We start from the raw sequence: 22,776 nt of genomic DNA, 5'->3' as shown, positions 1-22,776 counted from the left end.
CCCTATCCCTCCATCCCCTATCCCTCTGTTCCTTATCCCTCTATTCCCTGTCCCTCTGTTCCCTATCCCTATACCCCATCCCTTTACTCCATCCCTCTATTCCCTATCTGCTATTCGCTATCCCTCTATTCCCTATCCCTCTATTCCATACCCTTCTATCCCCTACCTCTCTATCCCCCATCTCTCGATCCCTTTATTCCACACCTTTCTATTCGCATCCCGCTGTTTCGCCTCCCCCACTCGCGGCGCAACCGGCGCGCACGCGGCGGCCCCGCCCCCAGGGGGCGCCCATTGGCCACTCGCGATCACCTGATCGCCGCGGTCGGCCCCGAGCGCCTTCGCCCCATTGGCCGCCGCTCCGCCGGTGCCGCGCGGCGATTGGCCGGGGCCGCTGTCGTTCCGCCGTCCTCCCCCCCCTCCCGCGCGGCTCCGCCCCCGCCGCGTCCCTGCGTTGCGGGCTCCGCCGCTTCGGGATGAGCCGCGATTCCCCATGGAGACCAAACGGGCCGACATCCCCAGCAGCGTCCTGGACGACCTATGCAGGTGCGGTCGTGCGCGCGGGGGGCGCTCCCGGGGCTTGCGGAGCCGCTGTTGCTGGAGGACGCGGTGGGCGCCTTCCGCCCGGCGGCTCCCCTGGCGGGACGGGGGGCCCAGGATGTTTGGGATACGTGGGATGCTCGGAGTGCCGCGGGGGTGCGGGGCGAGCCGCTGGAGGGGGCGGCTCAGGCCGTCCCCCGGCGGCCGGGAAGCGGAAGGAAGGGGCTCGACCCGCTCCCCCCTTTGCCCGAGGCTCCGCCTTCACGAAGGGATCTATCCTGGGAGGGCGGGAAGGCTGCCCGCGGCACCCTCCGGACCCGAGCGGCGGACCGGGAGCCGGGAGTGCGGGGGAAGTGGCAGAACGTTGTCTGCGGCGTTTTCCTGCGATGCCGGGGCGGACGAGGTGAAGCTGCGCAGGGGAAGCAGAAACCGGAGCGGGGGTTTGGGATGACGTGGTGGGAATGGACTGGGGGACAGCCGCCGCTCTGGCGTCGGGATCCGTTTGGAATGGCTGTCAGAGAGTCCCTCCAGCTCGTTTACCTCTGCTGGAATGGGATGTGCCAGCGGAGGAAAAGGGATACCCATCGGTACTTTCAGAGTTGAAGAGTCACCTTTTCTTGTTCTCAGGGCTTTGCGTTTGAATTTTCATAAATCGTGGGTTCTCTTTTCTTAGGAAGTGGGAAGGCACCTTTCCCTCTTGTGGTCTCAAGCTCTGATCATCTGTGGAGCAGCCCTTCAGACTTTTAATTTATTCATCATCCCAAAAAATGTGGTGCCCCAGACTAGATCTGATATTTGGCACAAAATCATCAAAGAGACCCTTCTTGAATTATTTATGTACAAGAGGGAAAGGTTACTAGAGACGAAGGATAGTCCACTTCCTGTAATTACTAGTTTCAAATGAGTGAAAATGTTTAGGAGCGAGAATACTACAGGAGGGTAGAACTGCTCTGCTCAGTGTTGTTTTCCATGAGTCTAATGCAAGAATCAGAGTTTGCGATATGTAAGTAAATTTTAAATTCTCTAATTCTCTCTTTAAATTCTCTCTGGTCTCTGAACCGTGTTTGTGTTTTCATTGTGTCTTCTTTGCGTTCCTTGCACAGAGATGGAATGTGCCTTTTAGGTCCCCGCTCATATATGAAGTGGTGTTTGAGACTTTTCAGAAAATCCAGAAGGGAATTACAATGTTTACAAAACTGATACAGCCTATTAGTGTCACTAGTATAACAGAGTATTTGGATAGGGTCAGTGATAGGGTCAGTCCCACTGTCTTACTGTGTTTCTTTGAGCTGCTGTCATTTTCTAGCTTTGAAGTGGTGTTTTGTCTTATAATTGTATGAGTGTAGTCAAGTGGTTGGCTCGAAATGGGTTATAAAAATAGCTGTAATTTCTCACATTCTCTGTATGTGATATTAGTGGAAATTTTGGCAGAAAGAGCCAAACAATTTTTCCTACTCAATTACTGAGTCTTGTTAAAAAACACGTCACAAGTACCTCTGTAATTTTTTTGTCATGCTCTCTTATTGCTGCTTGGTTGTTCTTCGCTGAATAAAGAAGTGGAAGTGCAGAGACTTAATTTAGGTTTTGGGGCCTCTTGACACTTTCTCTTATAAACAAGTGCTGTTACCCCATCATTTGACTTCAGGATTGTGGTTGGCTAACCTTCCTCAGAAGCCAGAGGTACACCCAGCCATTCACTCCCTCTCTTCAATAAGATGAAGGAGAAAATAGGATAGAAAGCTTGTGGCTCGGGATGAGACAGGAATGTTGCTTACCAGTTACCACTGTGGCTATAGGGTAGACATCTCCTCTGCCATGGAGCTCCTCCTATCCCTCCTTCTTCTCCAACTTCAGTGTTTGCACTGCTGTTTCATGCTCTTTTTCTCCCTTCCTTTGCCTGTCTGGCATTTTTGTCCTTTCCTAAGTACACTTCCACCATCCTGGCTGCTGCCTTCACTGTGCCCTGCAGTGTGTCCCTCACTGCAGCAGCTGGGCAGCTGCACCCAATACAACCTGGAGATGCCTGTTGTTAGTCACTCCACATAACTTAAAAGTTAACTTTTTGATTAATAAGTAGCATTCTAATTGACTTTGCTGTTGTTCCTCTAAGCCTAATGCCTGGCACATTCTTATTCCTCTTTGGTACTGCTATATGTTGTATCTTTAGATTTATGTCCAACTGCAGTACTTCAAGTTAAAATAGACTTTTAACTTTTTACCTTTTATCTACAGAAGCCTTGTCTGTAAGGGCTTTTTTTCAGCACTCAAAATGGAACCTTCAAAAGAAATGAGCAGTTAGGGGTGGTATTGCCAACTGAAAATTGGGAAGTGGGAAAATACAGTTGTTGAAGTGAATAAGGTTGTTTATGTAAGGAAGAATCATAGACTGGTTTAGGTTGAAAGGGACCTTAAAGATGATCTAGTTCCAACCTACCTGCTGTGGGCAGGGACACGTTCTAGATCAGTTGCTCAGGGCCCATTCCAACCTGGCCTCGAGCACTTCCAGGAATGGGACATCCCCATCTTCTCTGAACAACCTGTTCCAGTGTCTCACCACCCTAATAGTAAAGAATTTTTTCCTAATATCTGATCTGAACCTGACCTCTTTAAAGCCACTCCCTCTTGTCCTATCACTATATGCCTTTCTAAAAAGCCCCTCTCCATATTTCTTATAGCTCCCCTTTAGGTACTGGAAGGTGCTATAAGGTCTCCCTAGAGCCTTCTCCTCTCCAGACTGAACAACCCCAACTCTCTCAGCCTGTCTTTTTAGGAAAGGTTCTCCATCCTTCTGCTCATCTTCATGCTTCTCCTCCAGACTCACTCCAACAGGTCCCCATCCTCCCTGTGTTGGGACCACAGAGCTGGGCACAGCACTGCAGGTAGGGTCTCACAAGAGCAGGGTGGAGGAGGAGAATTCCGTCCCTAGGCCTGCTACCTACTCTGCTTTTGATCCAAAGAATTGTCTGTGAGCACACATGGCCATCTCAGGTCAAGATTCTCATCCACCAACACCCCCAAGTCCTTTTCCCCAGTGCTTCTCTCCATCCAGCCTGTATTTGTGCTTGGGATTGTCCCGCCCAGCTGCAGGACCTTGCACTTGGCCTTGTTGAACTTTGTGAGGTTCACACAGGCCCTTTCAGGCCTGTCATATTCTGTAAGGATATCTGTTCAAGGACCTTCTATAGTGTGAAAATGGGATAGTAAGAAGGTGCGAAATCCAGGAACAAAGCATACAGGGACACAAACCCATAAGGGAGGTGGTGTTGAGAACCAGACTTGGCCACTGACTGATGAGGGGCTGTGGGAATGTTCTTTCCAGCAACTTTATCTCACTAGAAGGAAATTAGAATAAAAAAATATACAGACACACACCTAAGAAAACAGAAGTGGAGACAATGAGAGTGTCAAGTGTATGCCTGCACAAGTGACCTTCTGCCTCTTTGACCAGAGTGCATATTTTGACATCCTATAACAATTTATACCTGTCAGATTTTAAGTAAAGATTTCTTAAATGTTTCCAGCTCTAGCGATGATATGCACTGTTGGAACTTAGCTGCTGGCACTCAGGAGCTGAATGTAAAAGATCTATGTCAGATGATTTAAGTTCAATGTGGTGTATGACCTTCAATTTCTAAAAAGAAAGTTGTGCTTTTGATACAAAAAAATAAACAATTGAAGTTTCTTCTACTTAAGTAAAATAAGCTATCACACAGTGCTACTTACATTTCTGGTGCTTTGTGTTTGTGAGTGTCTGGGCTAAAGCATAACGTGACTTGAAAAAGAACCAATTGTCCATGTTCTGTTTCAGACTGAGGAAATTAGTAGGATCGTATTGAATTTTAAAATCTAAATAAATTAGTAGTTTACTGTGGTTTTAAGTGAAAATACATAGCCATGTTTAACTTTTGTTCTGAAAAAAATGTATTGAAATCTCTTATCAGAGTTTGCAGATGTTCTTTACTGGTGCTTTCATTTCTGTAGTTAGGGCATTCATGTAGGTTGTCCTCACCCTCCCCGTTTTCACAACAGTTAATTTACTTAGTTTGTTGTAGTTGATATTTCTGAAAGAACATTGTAATCTGTCTTCTTTCTTGACTTTCAAAGTTGTGTTTTACTTTGTGAAAACCTTTTGCTGTCCCTGCAGAACAACTGGAGATCTGGTGGTCTGTTTGTATCTGCTAATGGATCAGGAATTCTACTATTGCAATGTGTTTTTGTTGTTAGCTTCATTTAAATCAATAGATTTGGCTAATGTTACTCTTCTTTCTTTTCTGGCAGCCGATTTATTTTGCACATTCCAAGTGAAGAGAGAGACAATGCAATCAGAGTGTGTTTTCAGATTGAACTGGCCCATTGGTTTTATTTGGATTTCTACATGCAAAACACACCAGGATTACCTCAGTGTGGGATAAGAGACTTTGCTAAAGCTGATATCCTTTTTATTACTGTGATTGTTTTCTGTCTCAGCGGTAAAGTGCAAACTGAATTGTTGTTAACAATATTTCATGGAAGGAAATCATCAGTTCAAGTGTTAGTGATTAAAAGTTAGTATTACTAGGTATGTGATCTTCCCTGTTCATTGCTTCCGTAATTTTGTGGCACCCAAAAGAGATGTCTCTCAGACTGCTAGAGAAATAATTTCTGATATTTGAGGATTTTTTCCTCATAGTTGCACTTTGGCATGCTGGGTAGGTTTCAAGGATGAGCTGTTGGAGCTCTTCTGATTGAACTCTTTAGTTTAATTGGTTTTCAAGTAAATAGTGACACAAATATTAACATAGCTGAAGGTGGTATGTGCTCCCCCATGGGCAATGGTTTGTATTTTTTGAAAGTTTCTTTTCATAGGGGAGAGGATGCATTTTTACTGAATTCATATGATTGTCCCCTGCTTTTTTCATTGCTTGCAGAGGCTGCTGGAATGTACACTAGTTCGAAGTTATAGAAAAGTTTGTGGCTTTCATCCAGCGAGGGCTTTAGTTTTAATGTTTTTGCATATGTTTTTCATATGGGTTTTGGAATATTGCTTCTGACTTTCAGGATAATATTATGTATGGTTTCACTACACAATTTACTTATCTGTTTGATAATATAGATTTACTTTGAAACACTGCAGCTTTTATTTTGACAACAAACTGTAAAAATATGATCATATTCTCTTGGCTGATATTATGCAGTTATTTTTTATTAATTTTATGCATGTTTTTAATTATTATTGTATTTTTCAGACCAACAAAATTCTTCGAGTAATTGTAAGGAGTGCAGAAAGAACACAGTGTAGGAGATGTTATATGTTCCTTACATCTGTCCCTCTCTAGTTCACATTTGCCAGAAATATTAATTCTGCTGCAGTGTCATATTTCTAAGTACTCTGCTTTTTTATCAGTATTATAATATTTTTATAGTAGTAACCAGATATATAATATGTAACATTAATACTTTTATTAAGGACTTGCAGATTTGCTCTCAAAATTTTAGAGTTATGTAAAGGTTGTTCATGTTTTCTCTGCATGAGTTTTGGTGAAGTATATTAGAATTTAGATTTCTGCAACTTGATGCCATTAAAAATATTTTTTTTTTTTGCATAGTAAATACTGAAGTACAGATTCTGTACCATAGTCACAAATGATGGTGGGAAAAAATTATCCCCACTTACTTAAAGCACAAGATTTTTGTCTGTCTTGCTCACTTCAAAATGAAGAAAATGTGCTTAAGAATAATATATATTCAAAATAACTGTTGTGTGGATACTATTTTTTCAAATTAGGGAACACTTTAAATTAGGGAAGATTGTCCTTCAAACAAGCAGCCTTGTGTCATCTTTTTTCCTGTCACTTCTTTGTTTGTTTAAATTGGCTTGCATTGGAATTGCCAAATTACTTGATGCTTTCCGACCTTGAGTGTTTAATACTGAATTATTCATAACATTTTTTTTTTACTTCCAAGAGAATATATCTTAAAAGCATTTACGGGAGGGAGTATGTTTATTCTAAGTGTTGAGTCTTTGTGTGATTGGATACTTACATTTATCTTCCTTAGCATCTTGCTATACTCTTCAATCACTGCCCTTTTTTACTGCCTCAAGGTGAAGATGTACAAAAGGTTTTAGATGAGTGGAAAGAATACAAAATGGGAGTGCCAACCTATGGTGCAATTATTCTTGATGAGACACTTGAAAATGTGAGTATCGAAATAGTTGTGAGGCACTAGAGGGAAGGATGGCATATGCTGGCAGAAGTAATTTTTTGGTTGTTTGTGTTTTTCTTCTGGAGAAATTTAGATTCACTGTCAGTTTTGCAAAGATCTGACAGTTACTTGACACAGTTAACTGTGTACAGAAATATAATATGTGAGACAGTAAACACACTTCTGCTTGCTTTGCTTCTCAGTTTTGGGTCTTTTTTTCATTCTGAGTTACAGGAGCCCATAAAAAATTTCACAGTTCTTGCTAAAACACAACAAACCTAATGAGTTCCTTCTCTCAGGCTAAAGTATCCTTTTGGAGAACCAGGGGGTGGTGGAGAGAAAACGTTTTAGAGAAATTGGTGAGAACACCTGTGTGTTTGACAGTTGCATTCCCTTGTATTTTGTAGGTTCTTTTGGTTCAGGGCTATTTAGCAAAGTCTGGCTGGGGATTTCCAAAAGGCAAAGTAAATAAAGAAGAGGCTCCTCATGACTGTGCTGCTAGAGAGGTAAGTTATATCTAATTCCTTTAAATTTAAGCTAAAGAAGTGAAATCTTGCTGAGATCAGGATATGTGTGTTAGATGAGAAAACATTTTACTTAAGAATCCTTTATTGCAATCAGGTAAATAAATACTCTATTCCTGCAGTCATCTTCTGCTGTACTTTCTGGTGCTTTTCTGAGTTCCAGAGTGATAATCAAGGTTGAAGTTTTGTGTTTCAAATTGGTTTTCACTAATGTGCTAAATGAAATTAGTACTATTTTTAAGATTCTCTGCTGAGCTGTGAATTTACTTTTAAGTATTATTTCTGTTGCTGGGGAAATCTTATGTACTTAATGGCTTTTGGAATATAAATTTCAAGGCTTACCATAACTGTAAAAATGTAGAAGAATTGGAATTTACACTCGATTGTAAAAAGAGGATAAGGAGTTAAGTTAGATATTGTAGAATTTTATGTAAAAATTGTGAAGAACTTTGCTTTTCTATTTTTCAGTGTTGCAGGAACAAAAATCAATGTATATGACAAGTAAAATCTGAAAAATAAAATAATTTATGGTATTTATTGCTCCTGGAGACCTAGATATGTAGTGAAGCTGTGTATTAAAAATGCCCTGTAAAAGAATATTACTTGTATTATGTCAAACAAACACTGAGTTTGTACATCTAGAGTTTTTGAGAGAGAACATTAAGGTGAGGGAAAGTATTATGATGCATTTAGTGTTGTTTACAGTTGGACTGAATCAGTATCTAGGAAATTATGGATTTTTCTTGTTTTAAATATACCTGTCAAAGATGGACTAGGCATAACTGCTTCAGGAAGGAGTGACACAAAGTATGCCTTCCTCTTTACTTCAAGTTATGCTAGCAAAAGCATTAAAGTGGGCACAGTTATATTGGAAAAAAAATTTTTTGATGGTATTTTTAATTTGAAGAATTGATTTAGATGTCACTAGTGAACAGCACTGTTGCACTGTTGCTGTGACCTTCCTTCCATCAAGTTAGGTTGTCACTGTGGATAAACTGTCATATTCTTCAAAGCTTATATGTGGCCAGGAATAGGGATGTTTGTAATATCTGAAGTAAATCTTTTAACTACTTTAACTGAAGTCAGCACATATCTAAAACCATAACCTGCAGCTGTGTGAGATCTGATTGAAGAGGTCTTCATTTCGCAATGCCTGCACAGTTCAGTAGTATTTCAGAAATTGATGAGAACTAAACCATACTAAATGGATTATTCCCTTGTTAAAAGAAGTTTTTCAGTGAATTCATTTATATCATCTGGAAATATCATTTAGGAAACAAAAATATTGGTGTTAGAAGTGAGAGTAAGTATAGAGGAACAGTCTGTCTTAATTGAAACAGTATATGGTGGGGTCTTTTGTTTGTTTTCCCCCAAAATTTTGGTGTTCTTCATGTAGTTAGATGGGAAGATGGCTTGCTTTTTATTTTTATGTAGGAGGGGAAGTGCTAATTTGAAGACTAACCGATCAATTGTTTGCTTTGTATTAAATGCTTCATGTTTTTTTCTTATTTGTCTTTACTTTTCTCTGCATTTTCAAAAATGGGACTTAGAAATATTTTGCTGATACTAATATTTAAATTGGTATTTTGCATAACATATTTTGAGTATTGTCTGCTATTCTCATTTTATATGGAGTTACCTGGGTGGGGGTTGAGAACAGGTTTTACTGAAGTTCCTGTTCCTATTTTTAATTCTAAACCTAGTTTTTTAAAAATTTAAGGAGAACTTCTGCCTCCGAACTCTTGGCAGTGGAGCTTAGCAGCCCTAGAGTTAATACCCAGTTCTATGAGTGTGTGTTCACATGCATTTCCACTGTCTGGGCAGAAATATTTTGCATAGTGGTATTAATCCTGCATGTTTTCTGAGTAGTTGTATGTCCTATGGAGATTTTGAGGACAAGGAAGTTTCTAAAAATGAGTATTTTCTTAGCAAGCTTAGAGGCATGATCTGATTTAAGCTATCAGGTGTGTTTGAAATTATTCTTTTTATGTTATAAATGTTGTCAAAAGTAAATATTCCTAAATAAGACTTTGAGCAATATGATCTGAAAAATGTGCCTGCCTGTGGCCGGGGGTTGGCAGAGATGATCTTTTAAGGCCCCTTGAAACATTAACTATTCTGTGAATCTATGATCCTTCACTGCAAGGCCATAAAATACTGAAACAAGATGTTCTTTCAAAATGTCATTGTCTTTCTAGTAATCTGAAGATTACTAGACATGCTTTTTTTTTTTTTTTTTTCCCCTTTAGAGGAACTGACCATGCAGGATTACGTATTGGGGGTAAAAAGTTCTTAAAGCAGAAGGATTGTGAAAAAGAGGAAGAATCGAGGTGCAAGTAAACCTTGATAGAATTTGAAGATGTCTTTACTCCCAAAATACTAGTTTTTGCTGTGAATAAGATTTCCATGCATCCAGCAGCATGGAGGAGTAGCTAGAGAATTCCCCATAAATATTAATAAATTGCTACGTGAAGATGTAATAGAGTTGTTTCAACTTTCATTACAAGTCTACTGTCTTAGAGAAATACGAAGCACATACGATCTTACATATTTTTTCTATTTTTGAGCATACATCTCTGTGCAAAGGCTTGTTTTTTCCAGAAGCTTTCATGGATAAACATGATGGATAACATATGCAAAAAACAGTCATTTCTTCCCTTATGATAATAGGTTGTGAAAGGGTAATTCTGAATAGGCACACACTAATTTAATTTGTATGCTTCTCAGGTGTTTGAAGAAACTGGGTTTGACATAAAAGATTATATCTGCAAAGAAGACTACATTGAGCTGCGAATTAATGATCAGTTAGCACGACTGTACATCATTCCAGGAGTTCCCAAGAACACAAAATTCAACCCCAAAACTAGAAGGGAAATTCGGGTATGTGTTATCTTGTTTGAACCTATAGGAACCTTGTGGAGCTTGATTTTTAAAGCCAAGAGCCTGTAAAATAATTAAACTGCCAAGCACAATGAATACCTTAAATATTAGATGCCAGTGGCATCTGTGCACTGTACGGTCATGTCAACTTCTTGCAGTTTAACTGCAAAGACTGATACTTGACCGTCTGTCTGACATCTCCATTCATCATGAGAACAACATCAGAGCATGCTGTCAAACTATTAATTTTCTCCTTCTTTTCTTATGTGTGGTGTATGTGTTAATCATTTCATGTTATTCCTACTTACAGGTGCATGTAAAACTATTTGTTCTTCTCAAGGTGTAATTGTTAGTTGGTGATATGCAAAAGCCTACATATGAGAAGGAGAAACTAAGGATTGTGTTTTCTCTTGCATGGCTAATACTATCCCTATTTAAGGAAGAGTATATTTTAGGAGGAGGTTGGGAAGGGGACAAAGAATGAGAACTATTTTGGATGGTTTGTGTACCTTTATGCCTTTAAAAGATATTGTGAAAGGGAAAGAGAAAGGCAAAGGCTCAGGTAGTAGATTTGTTGGAAACTTTGGTCCTGATATCTACGATCTTTGAAGTTGGAATATTTTTCTTGTATGGCAATTCAGTTTAAAACAGCTCTCCCTACAATTCCATGCAGATGTTGCCACTGAACAGGGCATCCATCTTTCTAAACAGGAAAAGGTACTTGCAGTTGACTGGACAGGACTTAATTTCTTGTGTTAGAGACCTGTTTTTCAAAAACAAAGTAAGATGAAATTTGATTTTTTTTCAAAAAATACAGTAAATATTCCCCTTTGTGGAACAGTGACTATCTGTGTGGGAATGATGAAGAGTTCTGGTAAAGACAGAGTTTTGGAGCATTGTCTTCACCCGATCTAATACAATCGGGAGTGTTGTTTTTGTATTCCCTGTAGAAACCCATAGAAAACTTGTTTAGTTTGTAATTTATTTTCGTAGTGTACATCTTATCTGGACCTGGGGTTTTGGGGTTAGATCCTGCAGTAGGAAGTCCCATGTGGGTTCTTCTACAATGACAGTAGTCAGAATTTCTGATTTCCTTCCCCATCGTGCAAAGTATACACTTTTAATAGTTAAAACTGTAGTGTATAAACTGTAACACAGATCCTATCCTTTACCCATGTTTTTTTCTTTTATAACAAAACCTGAAACTTACTCCCAAAGTAAATACACTTTTTTCTGATAATTTTTGAACTAGTATTGGTGGTCTAGGATTGATGGCATTTTGAGTAAAATAGTAAGAAGGTTTTAAATTCTCTTACACAAAATTTAGTTGCTGATTAATACCTTTCATATTTTAGGTGTGATGTCTTGCAATGAGTATGTGCTGTAACATCTGCTACTCTGTAGTGGCAGTCAGAAGAATGACCCCATTGTTAATTAACTTTTTGTGAAAAATGCTGTTGTGGCCCATTAATTTAAGTCTTCTGTGGTAATTTTTTAATTAAGGGAAATAATTGTGGCTGATACACATTTGTAACATTCTGTAAGGTTACAATAGTGTGTATCTTTATTTTATTTCTTCTTTTTCTAGAATATTGAGTGGTTTTCCATTGACAAATTACCGTGCCACAGAAATGACATGACCCCGAAGTCCAAGCTGGGCTTGGCACCTAACAAATTTTTTATGGCAATTCCCTTCATCAGGTAAGTTTGAGATGAAGCAAATGGTAGGTTAGGGGGTCTTTCAGACAACTTTAATTCTTTGGATTTGTTTTAGTAAGTAGATCTTGTTGTACTTCTTGCTCACAGACCATTGAGGGAATGGATTTCCCGAAGGAATGGAGATTCCTCAGATAGTGACAATGGTTTTTCATCTGCAGGAAGTACACCCTGTAAGCCCAACTTGGAAAAAGCTAGGTAAGAACCAGGTCAGTTTAACACCTCTATATCCTTTCTATAAAACATTGGTCATACAAAGCTGCTTGTCCTTTCTTATGAGAATTCATGTTCCTGTAATAAAATGGGTTAATAAAAAAAATAAAAGTGTGGGCTTATGTCCTAAGTCTGTACATAGGATGAGAACTTAATTAATATTGTGATACACGTGTCAGAACTGAGATAATTTCTTGATTCTTGTTTATGGGAATCAAAAAACCCAGAAACTAAAACAAGTTTCACTGCTTCAAGTTCAATGGTTTTGGCACTTCCACAGAGGAAAAATAGGACTCTCTAAACTAGGACTGTAAAGTACTGTCAGAAATAGCTAGCTAGACAAAACCTGTGGGCATCAGAAGAGAAACAAGTGCTGCTGGCTTTAGATTCAGCTCAGTGAAAAGTGATAGAGCAAACTTTAAAAACCTCTAGTCCCTAAGAGAAAGCTCCAATAATTTATGTCAGGTCAGCACCAGTAGTGAGAACAGCAGGAGAAATGCTAATGTGGACCTGGCCTGTGGTCTGTGGAGAACAGATGTTTTCTACCAGCAGGCGAAATAAAGTTGGGTAAGTGGACTGAGCATTATTAGAATTTCCATACTAGGTTACTTGAGCTTGTCTTCCAGATTTTTCTCAAAAAGCAGAAAATTCTTTCATATTTGTCTTCTGCTGTCTGTAAGTTTGAAGTTGTGTTGTAAACTCTTTGTTCTCCTGTACCAGATCCAAACTTCGCTGTAGTCAGCAGGTGTTTACAGATGGCTTTTCAGGAGAGCAGTGCACTCACAAGCCAAAACAGCTACAGAAGCCATATAATAATACTGAGGTGTCCGAAGTTTTGAAAATAAAGGTAGGTTGTTTCTTAGGCAAACATATGCATCTGGACTGTTTAAAACAGATGTCTTTGTTCATAAGGATTCCTCTCTAGAATGAAAATAGCAAATTTTATCACTACAGAATGCAAAAACAGAAACATAGGGTGGGGAGATACTCTTGGAAATTCTCAGATTTGTCTCACATTAGAGGTAGTGGGTATCAGGTACTAATTGTGTTGTTTCAGGTTTAGGTAGTAATTACTAGTTGCATTTTCGGTGTCTTCCATGCACTATTTTGAAATATTTTGGGTACCCCTAGTATATATGGGTGCGTGGGAACTCACTGAACTGAATTTATTGTGTAATAGTTCTCTAATAGTGCAAGAGAGACTGAGTAACTGCTGATGACTCTGTATGTTTGAGTGTATGTTTGGTTAATTTCAGTGTGCTTCAGTTTGTCTACAAAAGAAACTCTACATGTTTTGAAGTTATTTGGAGGGAAGTTGAAGCTAGTAATTATGAAGTGTCAGTGCAAAGATGTTCAATGGTGCCATTTAAACTCTTCTCTCTACTTATTTTGGACTTAATGGCAGAATCAGAGCTTGAGGAACAATGGCAGAAAGCAATATCAAGACACTTCCAGCCAAAAGAAGCGAACAAATGGAGTCCACAGTCAAGCAGTTAAGCAAAACCATACCTTGGTAAGAAATGTGCAGTAGCCGTCTCATTAACAGGTTCCAGTAATGCCTGACAGACATCCAGGCCAATGTCCTGCTGAAAGAAAATGAAGTGCTTATCTCTCAAAAGTATATTTGATCAGAGTATTTGACATGTATTTGTAGATATATGACATTTCTTACCTTGTGTGAATATGCTTATTATTTCCCTTCTCTCTAGCAAAAATGTAGAGATGCATGCTTGGCTTGGACACCAGAATCTCATATAATTTTTTAATTACAGAGTAGAACTGCAGCAGTTTCTAAATTCCAGTGTGATATTCCTGGCTTGTTACTTTCCCCTTTCCCTTACAGTAACTAATTGTATTTTTCCCCACAGTTCAGCTGGCTGGGAGAAGGTTCACTGAGCTGTACTTCCTTTTTTTAACAGAATATGTTTTTGTTTCCTTGTTCTTTATGGCTCTTCAGTTCTACTTTGTTGTGTCTTGTGCAGCAGTGAGCCCCAGTTCTCCATGCAGCTCAACTGGCCTGTCCAGGCTTTAGTTTTTCTTATTTACAGACTGTAAGCTAAATTCTTCTCTTTCTGGCTTGCGATTATTGCTCTTTCTTTGTTATTCATGTAAATGTACAGAAACTGTAAACTCTTATCCTGTAAAATTCTCACCGTAGCAAGAAATGGGTAATTGTATTTGAGCCTGAGAGTAGAAGAATGAAAAGTCAAAGAATTGACTGCCCAGAAATTTGTATGGATATTAAAAAACTGCCACAGTGATCTGTAGGATCTTCACGGAAAAAAGTGGAACTGTTAATACTCTGCAGTTACTTTGTAGGGTCTTTACTTTTCTAAATACTTTCTATTTCTAGTTCATTTGCATTTTCATGATTGTCAGTCTTTTGAAGTTTAAATATTTTGTGTCCCAGTGATAATGTTCTGATACAATTTGAAGGCCAGGGAACTCTTTGTTCGCAGGGAGAGCAAAGTGCCATGATTTTTTTCCTGTATTTGTGTACTTAGAGCAGCATACCTGGGGCTAAAACAACTCTTCCCTGGAGAGGGAGGTTCTAAGTTTGTGTCTCTAAAGCATGTTCATTTAGTTGGCAGTAGCAACATGTTTGCAAATACATTCCCCTTGCCTTTTTGGAGACAAGCCAGTTAAAGAGTGGACTTATGCATGTGCACAACATCATGTGCAAGACTCTTTCATCTTAAAACAGGTAGAAAGCACTCAAAATCTTCCCCTGAAGGCCTGCATTTTAAAAATGGTTTGTTGACTGTTAAAAAGGTTACATGCTTCTGAAAGACTTGCAGACCTGATGCATGCTTGCTAAAGTAACATTACAGAATTCATGCTGAGTTAAAGTAATTCACACATGAGGAGGTGTGTCAAGGCAAATATAACCAGTTTGCCTTTTAGCTGATGTTTAAACTACACCCCTAAGAATAGAATACCATCTCTTTGTCAAGTGAGTAATGTATGGTTGTTCTCTTAACCAGAAATGTGAAAAAAAGCTTAATCCAAGAAGACTTCAAGATAACTTTGAAACAGGCAAGTGGTTGTTTTTGTTTGGTTTTGATTTGGTTTGGTTTTGTTTTTTAAATGAAAAATACAGTCTTTCATGTTGATTTTGCAATTCTTCTCCTTAATTATTAAGACTATCTGATTATACAATGAGTAAAAAGTAACTGAAAGCTGGTTTAGGAAAATAGCATCTGAATCAATGCAGTGCTGGTAATTGAGTGTTGCTTCAAGGCTTTATGTCCTGCTAGTAATAAGCTGCAGGAGAGTGGACACAGTTCTTTACTTACTTCTCAGAAAATAGTGTCATATTTCTTTCCTCCTTATTAAAAAATGACTTGCAAAGACTATTATGTGGGTAAAACTGGCCACTGAAAGTGTTCTCAGATTGCAGTGACTTTTAAGATTTATTCTAGCCACTATATAACTTGTAAATATTGTTGTTTGAGTTATCTTCTTCTGTTTATGACCAAAGATGCAGGTTTTGTTATAAATATTAGTTGAATATAAGATTGAGGTATGGCTTTGTATTGTTATTGACACGTTCATTGCAAACTACCTGTTTAAAATTTGTTTCATGTTTTTTCTCTTAAAGCAGAAGCAGCATATGAGATGTGTTGCTCCAGTGAAGACCCACTGCCAGAACATGTAGAGGGACATTCTATGGCATGCAATGGTCATTACAAATTCGTTTTTTCATCGAGAGCTTTCTTGAGTTTCAAGTTCGACCACGATGCCATAATGAAAAGTTTTGACCTCTGACAGTAAACTTAATAGGAATAAATCAGACTTGCCTGTTGCAACTGAGGGGGTTTCTTATCCAGCCTTACTCTTTCTCAGGAGTTTTTTTGTTTTGTTTTGTTCATTTGTTTTTAAATGCAATGCAGGGACTGACTGGTGGTTTGGAAGGGTTTGTTCTCTTTGCGGTATGGGAGTGGCATAGTCAAGTGTTGCACTTTAAATGCAGTATAGCCTTTGTCCACAAAAGTACCTTTCCAATGTTCAGTTCACGTGTTCCTAGCTGTGCATTAGAGGGCATTCATTTAACTTGTGTTTCATTTTTGGTGGTTTTTTTTCATTTTTTATTTTAAGTTCCTGTGTGTTTTGTAGAATGTCATTGACTTTTTTTTTAACTGTTGGAGTATACTAGCTTGCTAAACTTTTAACTGCTTGGATGTAAATTATTGGACTTTAGTTGTTATTTTGTAGTAAACTGCAATATTACGCAGTGGCAATGAAACTAATTCTCAGAGGACTCCACTTGTCCTAGTGATTTTGACACCAAGTTGCACATTTCAAACCTAGCCTCAGCCTGTCATCCTTTCTCTGTACTGATTGCTTGCTCAAAATACCTTCTCTCCTTTACTCTGATAGTTTCTGTTGGCTAGCAATCACTAGTACTTGGAGTCAAATCTGTTAACATGTTGACTTCTTGTACCTACTCTTCCTTGGTCTTCAGTAATCATACACAAACTGAGTAGAAGTTAGCCCTTCAAAGTGTCCAACTCTTATGCACTGTCCCCAGCTGCATGAGAAGAAGTTACAAAGTTCTGTGTTACCCTAGTTGCAGCTGCTTTCAAAAGACGAAAAGCTGAGACTTTGTCTGTGAGAGGTTACCTGTGTAGAATTTATACTGAATGTAAATAAGCCTCTGTAGATCTTGCTGAGGAGGAAGGCAGGTGCATGGATAATAGAGGCATTGTGTGACACTGAACAGCTTAATCAGGCTTCCAATAACTATTTCAAGGGTGTTCAGTATTGTATTCCGTGCTGTTGTCCTCAGATCTCTTGTGTAGTGTATCTGCTCTGTATATATCCAGTAGTATTGAATTGCACTTGCAGTTAGTATTTAAATGATCTAGCCTCAGTCGATTTCAGCTACAGTGCTTTCTTGGGAAAAACATCAAAGATGGGGTGGGAGTGGAAGGGAGGAACAAAAAACCAGTGAGAGTTGAGGTGATGAACCGTTACATCACCTTCAAGTTAATGGGTTTTGAGCATGTGCTTTGCAATTGATAGAAATGCACTGAAATAATCTGTCACAGCAGCTTGTGATAGCAAGCATGTATGTCCCAGGTTTAAAAATGGACTTTTCTCTAGAATAGAGGTGATTAATTGGTAACTTCACAGGTTGAATGAACTACACCCTTGTAGTGTATGCTCATGCACTGAGTTTTTATGCAACTCATGCATCATCCAAAACCAAAATCCTAGTCTTCCTTCAACCACCCTACTTCACCTACCCTACCTGATCTGTTACCTAGTGCTTTTCCTCAGAAATAGCTTTAGAACTTTCTCCTGGTTTATTCACCTGCCCTGGCACCAGGTAATTTGGAACTCTAATGCTGTAATAATTTTGGCCATGGGAGTGCTCAACTTCTGTATCAGTCAACAGGAGAAAGGGATTACAGCATTTCCTCCTTCTAGAGGACAAGAGTTCTGAGGGCCTTGTTTTTCAAGACCAAATTGTGAAATAGCTCAATCTAGCTTTGACTCACATTTGTGTTTTGTTTGTTTTGTTTTGTTGTTGTTTTTTTTTAAAGTATCCAAAGGCCGTTCAAAGCAGTAAATGAAACAGAACAGTAATTGAGAAGGTGGGATAATGCTGGAGGAGGTTACGTTATTCAACTTCAGGTGAAAACTGATCTTTAGTTACTTCCTTAGTGCTTTTTTAGTTGATTTCCCAGCAAAAGTGCCTTTACTCATGGTGAGGCAGAAGTTTGTATTCGTATCCTGAGGCTGCTACTGCCTGTGGAGATGACAAGACTCTCCTATGGCATAATTAAATATCAGGCTGTGGAAATCTTTTTATAAATAAGTTGACTTTTCAGATAAATTAGTTATAGTTCATTAATGCTCTACGAAATAATGGGGATGTTGATGAAACAGTGAACTTGGAGCATCTGTCATCTGTTTGGGAAGTTCTGTCCCAGACAAGAGGAAGTCTTCAAAACATTGGAAGCTTGTCCTATGAATAGGAGATGCTGGCTGCCCTCTGTTTACTGTGTCATTTTTTAATTCTTAGTGAAAGGTTGGTTCACTATAAGAGACACTGGTTGCTTCATTAAGCAACCCAAAGTGGGGCTTATACATGTCATGATTTTAGTAAATCTAGCCTTAATGTGAGTTGCAAATAAATGTGATAAATATGCAATAACTTACTTCTTTGTATAAGGGTACTGTTTCTTGTAGTAACATTGCTTTCTGCTTTCTCAGTAAGGTTTCTAAAACTATGTAAGTGTGGAGGCATGGGTTCCATCATGCCCTGCACTGTGAACATTTTGTTTACTTTCTTTGTGTTATTTCACCATCCTTTTATAATTGTATTTCTAAGTTTAGAAGTACTGTTTACATTATCTTCCATAAAACAGTGAAGAAATAGCAAGTGAGATTTAGGCTTTCTTTCTGTGAGTTTTTACTTTATAGGAGCCAGACACAGAGAAACAATTAACTGTTTGCATGTCAGACTCAAGAGCTGGTATCAAGATACTTGAAAAACAGATTAGTCAGTTTGAGAATGCTTGCATGTTAGGGGTTATTATGAATGGTCAGTCAATGTTTTTGCAGCTAAAGAACTTGTGGAATAAACAAACATTTTACAAACAAACCTACAGATGTGTGGTGCTGGGAATCTAGTATTAGTTTGCAGTTTCCTGGTACTACATAAACTCCCTGCTTTAGCACGAGGTTTTTAGCATCTCTCCTTCACAGAATGCTCTGTACTTTGACCTCAGACTGAAGAGTGTCCTGTCCACTTGAGTGACATATGTTCTGTGCTGAAGTGCTACTAACTTCAACTCCTTGATGTACATCCATCATCCATCTTTTGGAAGGAGCTGTGTCTTACATGGTTTGAAGTCTGGCAGCAGTGGTTATGGGAAGAAGAGGGGAAATAGCTTTATTTGTTGCACAATCAAAGTATTTTTTTTAACACAATGTAAATTCTTTAGACCAAACTTCCATAAATAGTTTCTAATAAAATTTTGGGCCTAGTCTCTGTTCCAGGCTTCTGTGCTCTGCTCCAACCTTCCTGAATTAGTTTGGTGATTTGAGAACAATACACTGTGTTTTACCTTGATCTGCCTGTGGCTGTTATAGCTGTAACAGTTCCTTTTAAAAATAAGGCAGGCTTTTTGTCTGACTATTTCTAACATACTTGGTCTCAGACTGTAATTTCAGATAAGTTATTTTTTCCAACCTTTACTTGCTGTAGAAGATTTGCTTTTGCACTCATGTCATTCTGGTGTGAAGAGCAAGAGTCTACATTAAAAATCCAAGCTCTGATATCCTGTGGTGCAAGACAGCACTGCTGCTCCATGGGTGACTGGCTGCCCAGTTGTGGGGTTAGTGGGCTGCTTAATCCTCAGATACCTGGGTTTTTTTATAAATTCTGAGCAACAGGTTTTTCTTCCAGATGTGAAGTCAGGTGCCTTCATGTTTTAAGTTTGGAGGTTATACTCTTAAATATGTTAGGAAGCTCATAATTATTGAGAATTGGAAAAAGAGTCTCTTGATTTAATTTCTGTAAATAAACCAATTTTAATTCTTGCACTGTAAACGTTAAATAATCTGGTGCTTATACATGACTTCATAATTTCAAATTGTTTTTGTTATTACAATATTTTAACTTTTGAAACAACCAAAATTATTTAAGATACGGTAAATTTCTACAAACTAACTGAAGGTGCTTTTACAGTAAATTAGACTTGGAAATGTCACTATTCTTCCATAATAAGTTTTTGTTCTTATGCATTTATAGCAATAGTGTAGTTCAAGAAAGTAGGCTAAATGCTAGTATTTGCACTGTTCTTAATCCTGTATGTAAGCACCAATAGATGCAGTAGGATTTGTGCTGTGTGTGCATTTCATTTTCTCATGTAGATTATGGACTAAAAGGAAGACTACATAGGTAGCAATTACAATGGCCATATTCAAGATGATAGAAGATTCCAGATTAGAAGTAGTACTATAAAGTTAAATGCTTGGGTTTTAACTTGTGTTTTCATTCAAAATGTTAAGTGAGACTTAACTTTTTGTACAGATTCAGCTTTACAGAAGCCCTTATCTTTAAATTGTCTCAGCTCTGGGATGCTTCTCTTCAAGTCCTTCTTCAATTCTTGCAGGAAAAAAAAAGAAAGCTTCCTTTTAAGTAATTATTAACATTTCATGGAATACAGAATGTTTAAATTTGAATAGGCCTAAGAATTTTACTGAAAACGGAGTATTTTGTCATTTTTAAGCATTTATACTGTTGATCAGAAGAACTGGCTTCTTGTTTCCAGTATGACTTACAGTTCAGTACCTTTAAGAAAATGATTACAGCTCATGGAGCATTAATCATTTTTAAAAAAGGCATTTGTAGCTTTTTAAGAATACAGATCCTGCAAACACAGTTCTCTACAACACACTTCCTGCTGTGAGAAAAAAAACTTGGCAGATTTTTTTAAGCATGTTTGATCAAAATTACTAAACTATGGAAATTAACCATTTGTATCTTACTGGTTGGGTACATAGTTTTGTTATGCAGAAAAAGTATGCAAAACTGCACGATCAAGAGCTCTCAGCAAATACTTCTCATGCCTATACTTGCAACAGGATCCTTCAGTAAGGATGTCTGCAAGGCACTGCAATATGTGGAAGTTGTGCTTCATCCCTGAGGAGCAGTTTAGCTGCATTTGCAAGGCACTTTTAAAGCTAAAAAGTGAAACAAGACTCTACAGAAGAAGGTGGGGGCTTGTCCATTAATTCTGGCATAATAATGCAGGATCCAGGCTGACTTGTGTATTGCTTCCAAAAAATAACATTTTTCAGGGCAGCATTGCATGCCTGGCAGAAAACAGGGAGCCAATGTTTTATTATATGGCTCATGCATGAAGGGTTATGTCTTCCTCCTCCTTTGTTTAAAGCTGAAGAACTTGATCTGTTTTCCTCGCTTTTATGTAAGTGGCACATCAGTGCTAATTAAGCAGAAAGTATGTACAGCTAATAAGGTTAAAATCATTACAGATTTTATTAAATTTCCATTATATTCTTTTGAAGAAAGTTTGCAGTAGTTAACCCTTGAATTGTATTAAGTAAAATCTGTAACTACCTGTAACATCTGCTGTACTGATGATTGTGATTTTGTTATGAATTGATTCAGAAACTGAAGCACACCTTTTAAGAGACTATGACTAAGTTGACATTTTCTTCTATATTTTCTCTGTAAAATTAAATCACTTTATAAATAAACTTACTGAAGTATGAATATAAGGACTGCTGGTCATTGTGAAATGTAAAGCCTGTGCTGCTGGTACAGATTATTCTTTCACTGTAGAATGTTTAGGTGTTGTCTTAAGCCAGTTAGCAGCAGTGATTATACATAATGCCAGGAAAAGAAGTATTATTTTTTAAGGTAAATAGCAAATGTGGATGGGGAGCCCATTCAGCACAATGGAAAGAAAAAGAAAATAAAAAGGTGTTGGATGTACTGGAGAAAGGAAGTATGTGAACTTCAATCAGTGCTTTTAGAGTATTTATGAAAGATTATTTTTTTCTTTTTTGGTCTATATAACTTGTTATTAAAAGAACTAGATGTGTAGAAACAGTTTCACATGTGCCCTTTTGTTTCTATAAAGTGTTCATTGAAGATGTAGAGGGTTTGGGGGAAGTACTAATATGTCAGATCTCAGCTGAGTTCTCACCAACTTTTTGTGGCTCCGTAACAGGAACTTTCCTGACAATGTCACACCATCTCCCTCAGTAACTTACCTTGGAGATGAGGTACCTTTGTGTCTAGGATACTTAGAGGTGGCCCATTCAACAATAAGATGACAAGTTATGGTAAAACAACGCCAAAGGCAAAGAAACAGCATTAGAAATTTATTCAGAATATAAGAACATTTGTAAAATAAGTATTATAAATGCCTCTGTATAAATAAATGCAATTTTTACAATTCTATATCAAATAAACACAAAATAGCTATTTTACAGCTGCTAGGAAACTAAAAAGTAGCAACACATTTAAAGCTAATTCAGTATGGTGAAAAATTTATAAAGTTAAAATGTATGGTGCAGTATTAAAGGAGAAGAAAATCCTAATAAAACCAGTAGAACAATACTGACATGAATGCAAACTTAGTCACATGTGCTTTGCAATAGCTAACAGTACATTCAAGCTGGTGAAGATTTATACATATAATTAGAAAAAAAAAGTAATTTTTTTTTCTGAACACGCTCTGGAATACAAAGTTTCATGCACTCTGGTGACTTAAAAAATCAAAAAGTCATGAGTAGACTTACGTTTTGTTGGCAAGAACCACCTATACTTCTTGTTTTTCCAATGTATTATTTCTGCAGCAAATGTTAGAAGAGTTTAGTTGCTGTGACTCAAGGCGCATTGCACACTCTTATATCTCGTGTGCTGGTATTTCGGAGTTGCATGAACAGAGTTGATAAGTTTTTTGGCTTTTATTCTCAGGGTTGGTGCCATTGTAATGGCTACACTGGAACTACGCTAATTATTAATATTGAAGAGTTTTCACACTAGCACTAAACCTTTTACCACTTCTCTACTGATCTTTTCCAGCATGCCAACAATTCAATCAGTAGCTGCTTGCTTGGGCAAACTAAACTGGTGGTCTGGCAAACTGGCTGCTGCTGAGGCTGTGTGATATCAGTGTTTCTTTTTCATCTACAAACCCTCTGGGAAGAAAATGGCTTACATTTACTGATGATT

General features: G+C 38.2%; 1 protein-coding gene across 7 annotated transcripts; it reads left to right on the top strand.

Moving 5' to 3' along the window:
- Positions 1-404: 404 nt before the first annotated feature.
- Positions 405-21,643, top strand: DCP2 (decapping mRNA 2). Of its 7 annotated transcripts, none has more exons than XM_032674747.1 (12): positions 406-543; positions 4,816-4,967; positions 6,587-6,714; positions 7,128-7,226; positions 9,972-10,124; positions 11,713-11,825; positions 11,931-12,038; positions 12,519-12,620; positions 12,774-12,900; positions 13,459-13,566; positions 15,038-15,089; positions 15,655-21,643. In XM_032674747.1, exons 1-12 carry the CDS (start codon positions 491-493, stop codon positions 15,819-15,821), a joined length of 1,362 nt encoding a protein of 453 aa, XP_032530638.1. In that variant the 5' UTR covers positions 406-490; the 3' UTR covers positions 15,822-21,643. The 7 variants fall into 7 exon arrangements, with proteins under 7 accessions (XP_032530644.1, XP_032530638.1, XP_032530639.1 ...); XM_032674748.1 differs by having other exon boundaries at positions 407-543; positions 15,658-21,643; XM_032674754.1 differs by lacking the exon at positions 4,816-4,967 and adding an exon at positions 5,763-5,811 and having other exon boundaries at positions 430-543; positions 6,620-6,714.
- The last annotated feature ends 1,133 nt before the right edge of the window (positions 21,644-22,776 follow it).

This window comes from Chiroxiphia lanceolata, chromosome Z (genome assembly GCF_009829145.1).
Source record: "Chiroxiphia lanceolata isolate bChiLan1 chromosome Z, bChiLan1.pri, whole genome shotgun sequence".
Classification (NCBI taxonomy): domain Eukaryota; kingdom Metazoa; phylum Chordata; class Aves; order Passeriformes; family Pipridae; genus Chiroxiphia; species Chiroxiphia lanceolata.
This window is presented reverse-complemented; position numbering and strand designations above follow the sequence as displayed.

Coding starts and splice junctions, on each gene's coding strand:
- DCP2 (XM_032674747.1), top strand. CDS start 491: ATGGAGACCAAACGGGCCGACATCCCCAGCAGCGTCCTGGACGACCTA. Junction 10,125..11,712: donor AAACTAGAAGGGAAATTCGG/GTATGTGTTATC, acceptor TTCTTTTTCTAG/AATATTGAGTGGTTTTCCAT. Junction 15,090..15,654: donor TCAAGATAACTTTGAAACAG/GCAAGTGGTTGT, acceptor TTTCTCTTAAAG/CAGAAGCAGCATATGAGATG.